The 11,764-nt window shown below is 38.7% G+C and overlaps 2 protein-coding genes across 2 annotated transcripts; one reads left to right on the plus strand and one right to left on the minus strand.

The window, feature by feature from the left end:
- Positions 1 to 302: 302 nt before the first annotated feature.
- Positions 303 to 6,906, minus strand: LOC140780760 (transcription factor RF2b-like). Its single transcript, XM_073126511.1, has 4 exons — positions 6,201 to 6,906; positions 2,428 to 2,560; positions 1,845 to 1,929; positions 303 to 984 (listed from the first exon to the last, which is right to left on the minus strand). The coding sequence occupies exons 1-4, from the start codon at positions 6,788 to 6,790 to the stop codon at positions 626 to 628; spliced, it is 1,167 nt and encodes a 388-aa protein (XP_072982612.1). The 5' UTR covers positions 6,791 to 6,906; the 3' UTR covers positions 303 to 625.
- Positions 6,907 to 7,165: 259 nt separating this feature from the next.
- On the plus strand, positions 7,166 to 11,531 carry LOC140798749 (uncharacterized). The gene is made up of 5 exons (XM_073152779.1): positions 7,166 to 7,520; positions 8,528 to 8,809; positions 10,120 to 10,209; positions 10,858 to 10,959; positions 11,329 to 11,531. Exons 1-5 carry the CDS (start codon positions 7,194 to 7,196, stop codon positions 11,470 to 11,472), a joined length of 945 nt encoding a protein of 314 aa, XP_073008880.1. The 5' UTR covers positions 7,166 to 7,193; the 3' UTR covers positions 11,473 to 11,531.
- The last annotated feature ends 233 nt before the right edge of the window (positions 11,532 to 11,764 follow it).

Here is an 11,764-nt window from a genome sequence, read left to right on the forward strand (position 1 = left end):
TGGCGGGGAAAAGCTCGAGAAAGAAAATACTGATCACAGTTGACAGAGCAAAAACTCCTCCCCTCCACCTAGCCTTAAAGCTAGGAGATGGGGGAGAGAGGCCGACAGGGAAGAAATTTGGCGAAGAAAAAAGAGGGGAGGATATCGCCAAACCTTAGCAGAGAACTATATCTAGCTGAATCTCGTACATCTTATATTTTTGTATAAGATAGGGTCAAGATGGGCATTAATCATCCGAGTTTGATCAAATAAAAACAAAAGCAAAATTAACAAGATTATGTGGTGCAAACACAGTATTATCATGTGAAAAGAAAACCCATGATAAACAATTTTATACAAGAAAATGATACAGTTCTGGGAGAGACTCTAATTTCCAACATTACAACACTCAAGAAATGATTTCAAGCAAACATAAGATGTAAGAAATCTACAGTGTATGACAATGAGATCTGCATTCTGGCATATGGCCGGAATGAAGAAAGAGTAGTCCTGGGATTACACACGAACAATTTCAGCTAAATAGAATGAAAGAATTAAAAATGAGCATGCATAGAAGATGCTGCAGATGAAGTCAGGCTATGGACAATGAAAGCAAGGAAAATCATTGGCTGTTGGGTAGGCCAGGTTAGAAGTTGCTGCTGCTTTCAGTGGCAGAGATCGATGGAATCTCTGACTTCACTGCGAAAGAACCTTTACTTATGTCCAACGCCTGTAGCCTCCCAATCTGATCATGATGTGCTGCCGTATCTGGAATGGTCATGGAATGAGGGAATTGGTTATTTGGCACATTTGGCTGAGACTGGTTGAATTGGGGTTGCATCTGAAAGCCTTGGTGCTGGACTGGCTGTTGCTGGGCAAGCATGAAGAACGAAGGATTATAGGGCATGTTTTGCAGCTCAGCATCACATGTCTCGCCAGGGTTTGTGATTTCCCCTGTTGCGATCTTGAGCCTCTCAACTTCCTGCTTTAGGGCCTCATTTAGTGCTGCAGACACATCACAAATTTACAATTGTTAGCAATCATTAAATGCCATCTCAAAGAATGAGCACCAATAATAACAAGTCTAATTAAATTATATACGAGACTGAATGCAATCAAAAGTAATAATGGTGCCGGATACTCTCGCATATGAAAAATACTTGGATCGTCTTATATGAAACAATACTCTTATTGAAAATGGAAGATATACTACATCCCTCAAGTTAAAAGTTCCATCTTGGCTTTTCAAGATCTTGCACGCAGCAAGATTTTTGACATTGATTATACAGAGACAATGGTAGCAGTGCCTTGTGGCAAGGCTCATTAAATTTTCTTAAAAACTCTCTCTACCTGCTTTTTCCTCACAGATCACAAGTTAATAGTTAACGAAGTTTTTTCTATATAAAAAAAGATCTTGGCCCTTTCATGTACGTTAAGACAAACAAGAAGAGCATGAGATGAATAGCTTGAACATAAAGCATTTTCAGCTAGTTGCAAATTTTCATTTAAATCCACGAAACATCCAAGTATAGCCAAAAAAATCAGGCTTTAAGTTAACCCACTTAGAAGGCAATTTCCTTGAACAAGACACATCACAAGTCACAACTCATATTTTTCTCTGGAAAAACTCAAAATTTTCCATGTGCAAAGTAAATAAGTGTTGGTGAATGTAAGTGCACCCTGTTTCTCGTCTTGGGAGTAGACAAGCTCCTTTTTACAATAGTAATGAGAAAAATGACTAACATAAGCTAGCTGCCTAGGCATCATGTCCAATCAGTAACATTTCACATAAAATAGCATGTAAATGGGAGCAATACTCCGAGGAGCATTAGAGTATTAACAGTTACAAACACAAATATGCTTACCATCACACAGTTGAGCTTGTTGTTCCATAGCTTGTAACCTTAGCTTAAGCTCAGCATTCTCTGCAGAAAGCCCAGTTGTATCCCTCTGAAAATAAAGCCAACGGTAAGAGGATGTTCATGAATATAACACCACACATTAAAGTCAAAATTCACAAGAAGAACATCTAAGAGCTGAAACGACTACTTGGAAATCTGACAGTCAATTTCAAGTCTTCAACTCTATTAGTCCCTCAAATATGCCAGCAGGTTTATCAAGGTATATGCAGTAGGCAAAAACTAGTGATAAGTTACCTACTAGACCTGTATTTACGCAAAACGTGAAGGGGGAAAAAAATAAAGAAATGAGAAGTAATTGTGATGGTATTGCTTAGACAGAAGTCACAGAACATTGTCAGGACCAAAGGAAGGAGCAATAAAACAGGCTAAAGCAGATCATGTACTGAAAATTTCATTTGATTAATGCTAGTGCGAAAGCAATTAATGGAGAATTTCTAGCGAGTTAGAATGAGATCATAATAAATCTGGTGAGATACAAATACATGAAATACCAGATTTTTTTATAGAAAACTAGATCAGCAAGGACCTGGAATAATGTTAGCTGAGCAGACAGGGTTGTAGCTTCAATTTGAAGGTTTTGAACTTTCCGCTCAAGTTCTGACATGTAACGGGCCTTTCTTTCTTTTGACCGAGCTGCAGACTGTCGATTTGCTAGAATTCTGTTTTATTTAAATCAGTTGGCAAAACTTCAAGGACAATAGAGCAATACAAAAAATGTCAACCTTGCCAATTAGATATCATCTATATGAGAGCATGCAGAATATTTGATACAAAACAAGAATGCTGACATAAAGAGGATCTTGAGAGTAAAAGCCACAAGGAAGTTTCTAATTTTCTTGTAGCTAGTGAGAAGAAATCCAGAATTCTGACAAACTTTTGCATGGTAATACTTGCATATAATAACTCATTAAAACTTGGATAAAACTTGAATCCCTTTGGTTACAATTATTCGAAATTTTCCATCAGCAAACAGCCTGAATGCATGATTGAGTCACACAACAGTGTTAAAATAGTTGGCCACATTATATAATGCTCAGAGACCAAGAGCTTCTACGTCAGCCAAGAGATGAAGTCTCCAAATGAATGGAATGATTCACCTTCACCTTTAACTAAAAATTAAAACCAACATACCTTGCTAATCTCGATCTTCATAAAGATCCTTAGTAAGTCAGTGCAAGGACCATAAAGTTGTCCTTGTTCATATGTTCAAAGTAGTACATTAATTTGATACTTGTCCATAGGGAACTTCTTCAAGTTCTATACAAACCTAGTTTCGGCATCAAAAGCATTTGCAGCTGTTTTATAACTTCTTATTCTGACAAGTTCCCCACACGAATTTTTACTAAAATATATGCAGCCTCAACATATTACCAGTCTAGGTGGCTTTACACCAAATAAGCTGATGTTGTTGAATATCAGACATCACTAAAAGAATCACTGAGCTTGACAGTGGCTGTATACAGTGTTGTAAACACTGAACAAGTCAGCGGTGGTGGGGACACCACTTTTCATCATGTTTATTCTCGTAAGTACAAAAGGGTTGTACCCGTGGCTCTTTGGCTTAACGAGGGTTATGACTAGTCACCTTTTAGGGCTATTTAGTTTTTTGTCTTTTACTTTATTTTGCCTATATAAAGGCTTATAATCATCTTTTATAGGTTAATGAATATTTTAAGAGCTTTTGCTTATTGAGTATTTGTTGGTGGATTCCAACGTCGATGGATTCCGACACCCCGATTGATGGATTCTACGGGTTTGATTATTTCTCCCTACTTTTTCTTCTCAACTCTACAATCAAAATGTTGTCCTGCATCAGCTTTGGTATCAGAGCAGATCGTTTCCTAGTTTATAGACGCTCCACCGCCTGGATTCTATGCAGCGCCTCATCTTTTCTTCGTCAGATCAATCGCTCCACGAAGCTCTTTGATTCCTAAATTCTCAGAAAAAACTAAATTCGAGACATGCTCGTTGGATCGAGTTCTTACAGGAGTACACTTTTGTACTCAAACATAGAGCTGGGGTTGGGAATAAGGCGGCTGATGCGTTTAGCCGAAAGATTAACCTTCGTTTTGCTGTTAGCATCAAAGTCACTGGGTTTGACAAAATGAAGGAAGATTATACAACTTGTCTGGACTTTGGCGTAATCGTTCTCACTTTGCTGACTGATCCGAACTTAGCTTTGGATAGTTATTCCCTCCAAGACGGTTACCTGTTTAAGGCTAACAAGTTTTGTGTTCCCCGTACGTTCGTGCGTGGCTTCCTTGTTTGGGTGATCCATGCCAGTGGCCTATCGGGTTATTTTGGACGTGATAAAACCATTGAAAAAGTGGAGCGCCAATTCTACTGACCAAGTCTTAAACGTGACGTCGCAAAATTAGTTGGTCAATGCACGACTTGTTAGTTAGCAAAGCACAGAAAACAAAATACTGGACTTTACACTCCGTTATATGTGCCTGATCACTCGTGGCAGGACATTAGTATGGATTTTGTCCTGGGATTGCCTCACACATTTAAAAAACATGATTCAATCCTCGTGGTTGTGGATCGCTTCTCTAAGATGGACCATTTTATTCCTTGTGCTAAGACCTCTGATGTGTCATAAATGACCAAATTGTACTTTGCTCATATCGTCAAATTATATGGTCTTCCAAAAACTATTATTTTCGACTGGAATGTTCGCTTTATGAGCTATTTTTGAAAAACCTTATGGCACATGGTTGACACAAAATTAAAATTTTCTATTGCCTATCATCCTCAAACCAATAGTTAAATCGAAGTCGTTAATCGTAGTCTTGGAAATCTTTTGCGTTGTCTCGTGGGTAATTATAACAAAAACTGGGATGCCATTCTTCCTATAACCCAATTTGTATATAATAACTCCATTAATAGGTCTATTGGCATGAGCCCATTTGAAGTTGTTCATGGTTTTAAAGCTCGCAAACCTCTAGATCTGTTGCCTATGTCATCTCATTCTAGAGTTTCGAGTCCTGTCGAAGCATTTGCATATCATATTCATTCTTTGCATCAAGAGATCACTAAGCGAATTGAGACGAGTAATCACCAGTATAAAATACATATCGACGTGCACAAACGTGCCAAGGAGTTCAATGTTGAAGATCATGTTATGATTCGTCTTAGACCCGAACGATTCCCTTTGGGAGCTATTCGGAAGTTGCATGCCCGTAGTGCAGAACCTTTCCAAGTTCTGAAACGTGTCGGTGCTAATGCTTATGTCATTAATATTTTCCCTGATTATGACATTAGTTGTACTTTTAATATTGAAGATCTAGCAGCCTACCATCCACTTATGCATATCCCTACCGAACCTTATGCTACATCTACTACCCTTCCAGACATCCCTGTTGTGCCATCTACCACTTCTCCTTTCCCATCCACATCACAAGAAAAGATAGACGCTATTTTAGATGATCAAATAACATCTACTGCAGAAGGAGGGGTTCACCGTTTTCTCGTTCGATGGCACAGGCGACCAGAGTCTGATTGTACGTGGATCACTCGCGAGGAGTTACAGCAGCTTGACCCTGACATTTTGAAGTACTATCAGAGCCACTCGACTGGGTCGAGTTTCTTCCACCCCGGGAGAGTTGGTGGGGACACCACTTTTCGTCACGCTTATTCTCGTAAGCACAAAAAGGCTACACCCGTGGCCCCTTGGCTTAATGAGGGTTATGACTAGTGACCTTTTAGGGCTATTTTTATTTTGTCTTTTATTTTATTTTGCCTATATAAAAGTTTGTAATCATCTTTTATGAGTTAATGAATATTTAGAGAGCTTTTGACTATTGATCGTTTGTTGGTGGATTCCAACGTCGGTAGATTCCGACACCCGGATTGGTAGATTCCACGGGTTTGATTATTTCTCTTTACTTTTTCTTCTCAACTCTACAATCAAGACGTTGTCCTGCATGAAGCAGTTTATTACAGCAGCAAATGGCTGAAATATTCAGCAATTTCTTTTCAATTCTAAGAAAGAGAGGTATCTGTTGCAGGGAGTAATTTACAGAAAACTGCTGAAACATTTCATTTGAATTTTCATGTGCTTTACTGCCTAGCTGTCGTAGAGGAATCTAGGAGGATTCATCAATTTATCAACAAGTTTTCAAGTGAAACCCAATATTTTTTGCAAAATTCTATCGTGCCTTTCCAATGTATAACAGCCCTTTCATTCTAATCCCAAAGAAGTAAAAAAGAAGCATGAAAATTAAGGAGGCACAATGCCATAAAAGCAGAAAGAGGCAACCAAACAAATTTTGAACTCCAAAAAGCATGAAAAGCCACCTTTTTGCTCGTTTCGGATCAATTGCAGCAAGCTCCTTAAGCTGCTCCGCCGTCATCGCCTTCTTCGCCTCCATCACCTCCCCAAACACTCCTTCCCCCTTTCCGCTCCGCGAAGACATTATTGAACACCAATCAACCGAGTTGCTATGCCGATGCTTGGGCTTCGACGCCGCAGCTGCTTCACCCTCCGCCATCCGATCCCGGCAAACACCGCCATCCGACCCCGATCCACTTCCCTCCGGTCTACTATCGAGCTTATCCATGTCCATGAAGGTGGAGAAGAGGTCGTCCTCCGATGCAATCTCGTCGGAGACGGGGTCGCCGGAACTCTGGTCGAGATCCTCCGGGATCCGGAACGCGAACTCGGATCTGGCCCTCCGGTGATGGCCCCCGCGGATTGAAGTTGGATGGCCAGTGTTGGGAGTCTGGAACATGAACGGAGCTCCGGCGGGCGGCACCGGCGCCGGCGCCGTCGAAGCATTGTGGGCAATGGGGTAGATAAGGTTGGAATTAGGGTTAAGGTTCGAGTTAGGGTTCGAGTTCGCGCTGAGGTTTGTAGCTTTGGGTGGATCTGGGGGTTTGGGTTGCATCGCAAGCCTTCTCCTCTTCCCTCGGAGCTTTCACGGGGTGAGCAAAGAGAGATATAGAGAGAGAGAGAGAGAGAGAGAGAGAGAGAGAGAGAGGGCCTTTTTACATAAGCACCGTTAAAAAGAAAGTTTCAAATATAGCACTTGCTCTTAAGTCCAACAAAATATCATATTTTCCTTTTTACACCCTCGGGCCTACCATTAACTGATGAGATGTACGTACTTCTCCGTAGTCCAAGATCTAGATCCGGATCCAAATGCGCCGAATCCGGATCCGCTACCGGGATTCCATTGCAGATGAGGAAGGTAAGTACACTGGCGGTGACGGGATCTCAGCACTACCTTCCCTCCCAGAGGCGCCCTTTGTTCCATTTAAATCTACCAAAATCTCCCACTTCCAGCTCCTATGGAATCCTCCAACGCGAAGCATCGATCGTGGCGGATCACCGTCAAAGCCAGATCCAAGGGCTTGGATCTCCGCTTCAGCGCCGCCAACGTCTTCCCGAGCTGGGGGAAGGGCGGCGAGAGGATCTCCGTCTTCCTCCTCCTCCGCCGCTTCTTCTTCCTCATCCTCTCCGTGGAGTGCGAGAACCGAGAAGCTGTGCCAGCCGCGAAGCCAAGAGCAAGGTTCTTTCGGTTCTTGGGGAAGTTATTTGGATCCCGTAAAGGCGTCAGTAGGAGATCGAAGAATGCTAGTCCCCCGCAGATTAGTGATGGTCGCCGTCATTGGCAGGTATATATCTCAAATAAGCGTAGTATCATAAGAAGGAAGCTTGGATAAGGGAAAAGAAAGTTTACTTAAATTTTTGGGAAAATAAAATATATATAGCACAATGTATTTTGTGATTATTATGTAATACATCCTACATTTTCAATCTGTCTACGTTGGGCACTATAATTTCAATTTATTTTATAAGAAAATGAACCTCCCATGTCTTAGCGTTACTTAATATTGCAGGTAACTACGTTAATATTCTTAAGGTGAACTTATATAAACCTATTTGCATGATTGTGTCACGTCAAATTGGGGTTATTTTAGGGATTCCATAATCTCACTTTTGATTGAATGTAGGAAAAGGATCCATAAAACTGGCTGTGTATAGTTGGTAAGTTGGAACTAAATCGTTGGTGATGGTGGAGGTGGTTGGTGTTGTCGTCGTTATTTCACTTTTGAACCTGATGGAGAATTCTTCCATCAAATTCTATCATCTTAGTTGTTCTCGAAGTGATCATAACGAAGGATGTTTGTTGGTAAATAAAATGACAATTTAGGCTCAAAGTGGACATGCTAATTACTTAATTATGTAGGATGTGAAACATAATAAATGAGAAAGTCACCAATTTAAGTAACGCTTTTCCTGTTTTTATTATTAAGTTTTGGTAAATGGATCAGTGGAAATGTATGAAATTTTGAGGCTTTTCCCTTTTATTCCACTAATTGGACATTGAATGGCTTGTGCAGTTGGTAGCACGGGATAAATGGTAATTATAGTATGCATATGTATATTATGATAATGCGGCATGTGGCCTATCCATGTCAATGTACACACCAGATTAAGCTTTGTTAAAGCCAAGGTCTAATAATCATATCTAGGATTTGATTAGAACCTCTAAGTTAATAAGACAGTCATGCTTACAGCTTGCTTTTCATTTGAAATAAACTAGCAATTTAATTATATCCAAGTAATACAAATTTTTGGTTAGAAGAAACATCAATATTAACATATCTTCAATGTGCAGGGTCCAGTGGCAGTAATAATGGGAAATCTTTATCTTCTATCTCATTCAGCAGCTGAGAAGGATAGCAGAGGAATTACAATTTATGCCTTGTCTTATATCTTTTACCTAATTTTACTATTTAGAACAAGGAAAACCCATTTTTCTTCAATTTTACTCACGAACTTGGTTTCCTTAATTGGTTTTTCTTTGAGTTATTTGAGTTACACAGATCTTGTCTCAAAAGCTGCTTGGTTGGTTTGGACCAAACTTGTATTTTTTGGATGCTCACTTGCGCTTTCTCAAGTCAGTAAATTCTCAAAACCTTTGCCTTTCTGTCAAGTAACTCTTGGCAATAGATGGAAGTGGTCATATGAATAGCCAATATTTGATGCTTGAACTTGTTCAAAGACTCAACTAAATCAATATATGTTCTGCATGCTTTTCTCCATATCTTGAAATCATATGGTAGTGTACTTCACACATAATAGCTATCTTACATTACAGAGTAAGCCTGCAAGCACATTCTTTTCATAACATTAGACACTGAAAGTTCGTTGAATATGGTACTTCTGTGATTGGACAATAAAGAAAAGGTAATTTGATGATTCATGTTCAGTAAGAAAATCCTTATGTTGACCAAAGTTCTTGGGGAAAGAGAAGAGCATGAATGGGCATTTTTCAAATAATAAGGTTCTCAGAGATGGAGTAGAGCTTAGTGGGATGTACATTAGGAGCTTCACAGAGGAAAATATGATGTCGAGCATCAAAAGATATGTCAAAGTTGTTTGCTACACAAATTACTCAATTTAACTTGGATTTCCATTTCTTAAGTGACTTCAACATTTTTCCGTGTAGATGATACATTAGAATCATGCTATCTTAACGGAGTTTGATATATTGCCACTAGTGATGGATGATTATCCTCTCACATTCCAGTTAGATAATATTCCTTAGCTTCCACATGATGATTTTGTTTGCAAGTTAGACTGAGCGTGTAATCCACAAATTTATATGCATCTCAGTTTTCTCCATCTAAGCAACTAGGACTCGAACTTCAGGTCTTGGAGCTCAATCCATAACTGACGGAAATAAAAAATACATTGCATATTATAGAAATATTATTTATAATTGATTAGCTCTCTGTATTGATCCAATGATGTGAACTTTGCCGTTAGATCGCTTGAAAAGTTTGCATTGTGATTTTCTGAGTAGTTACTATTGGGTTGGGCAGGGTATCAAGATTGCATCTAGAAAGTAGTGCTGAAAATAAGAGCCTCTCTTATATGTCTTGGTATTTAGTAATCCCTTCTGAGGAGCTTATAGTGTGATGGTGAAATCTGTAGCCAGCAATTTCTCGACACTTCCTGATAAATTTTCTTTGGCACATGGATTAGATCAAATGCCCTAAACTGAAACAGGGAGAACTTTTCTCCATCTCAGGAGCTATATCAATTTGTGTAGACACAATCAATATGACTTTGGTCTCACCAAGTTTTACTGGACAGAATACTATTGACTGATCGACTCATCTGGGATTCTGAATGCTTGTTTTGTATATGGATGCTATTTTCATAATAAAAATTTGATGTTATATTTTGCATGTTGGAATTCAGGTTGTATTGTCAAGGAACCATCTTGCTCTTGAGAGGGGATGGATAATGTTATTCATATTTTTTACTTCAATTCTCCTTATCCTATTCAAGGTAAGCAATTACTTGTAACTTATAATGCTCATTCTCTTACATTACCTAGATTGGACAAGAAAAGTTTGTCTTGGAATTCTTATTAGCTAATTGTAAATTGTCCAATGCGATACCAGTAATGTGGCCTGGGAGCATGAGCTGCTGTGCCTTATCCTTCCAATCACATTTAGCATAACCACAAAGTGGAATGCTCAGAAGAGAGGAAAACTAGGTATTTAGCATTTCGGGTGGTCCTGAGAGGAGCTGTAAATTTTGTTTGCGCTCAAATACTTTTTGGTATCAACTGACTGATTTTGTGCTGTTAAGACTTAAAAAGAATTTATTCTGAATATCAACAACATTATTAGTTGATTGGGCCTTTTGTGTCCTCTGCCGATTGGTTTACCGTTATCTTTACATTTTGGAGGCTGATGAAGTAGGCATGTCCTCCAAGCTCATCTCTTACAATTAGTTTGTTGTATCTTTTGTGTCACATGTATCAGGAGACAATTTGTGTAGTCCCAATTCATGCTCGTTTAATGTTGTATGTATTAGATGAATGCCTTTAATATTTGCAAAACGGGAATCAATTACCAATCTGATCAATTATGAGTTTCTGCATCCAATTAGTACATGTTAAATTGTTTCTTACATATCCTTTTTATACAGATGAATGGTGCTATTATTTTTCAAAGCATAGGAATTATGATATATGCTGCTACAGCATGGATACCGAACATCCTCTTCACCAGCCAAGTTTTCTCCTACATTGTAAGTTAATTTAACTTAATATAAATAGCTCTTTATTTGCTTTTTCAATAAGAAAACAAATTGAGGATTTGAATGTACCGGGGTGGATTTGATAGATAATAACTTATTATATATCATATCGTGAGTTATGACAATGTTTATCTGTTCCGTTCACTTGATCTAGTAAGATCTGAGCTTTGATCTAAAGTTTTACATAAACGGGAAATGTGGAGCATATTTTCTATCCTATTGAGCGTAAAGGAAACTAAATAAATCTTCTGATTTCCTAAATATGCTCCTACATGTCATCTTCTATTATTTTCTGTTAGGTATAATTGTATTATTGGATAGATCCTGATAACTATTACTCTCCACCTTTGTATTTGGCAGCTTGGTAAGCCAAAAGCAATGGATGCACTGGGTGTCTATGTATCATCCGCATACTTCTGGGGAAAGGAGATTAGCAAATATTTCATGCCTTTTCTACAAGAATGGATGCCAAAGATAAACTTATTGAAATTTTATAGCCATTAGCACTTTCTTGCAAGTTGTATTTCATGCCTTTTCTAATACCAAAGATAAATTTATTGAAATTTTGTAGCCATTATCACTTTTTTGCAACGTAAGCTACTTCGAAGTTTAAAAAGATTACTAGCTGGAAACATCTGATGAGACTAAAAGTTCAGCTACAGCTTAAAATGAATTATGAGCTAGAACAGAGAACACCATTTACGTTTCTCATACAGGTGGACACCATTTACGTTTCTCATACAGATTATTGTTACCTATTCTTGCACCGTCTGTCAGATAAATCACTTCGTTCATG

This window comes from Typha latifolia, chromosome 1, assembly GCF_019914945.1.
Source record: "Typha latifolia isolate L0001 chromosome 1, TyphaL0001v2, whole genome shotgun sequence".
Classification (NCBI taxonomy): Eukaryota; Viridiplantae; Streptophyta; class Magnoliopsida; order Poales; family Typhaceae; genus Typha; species Typha latifolia.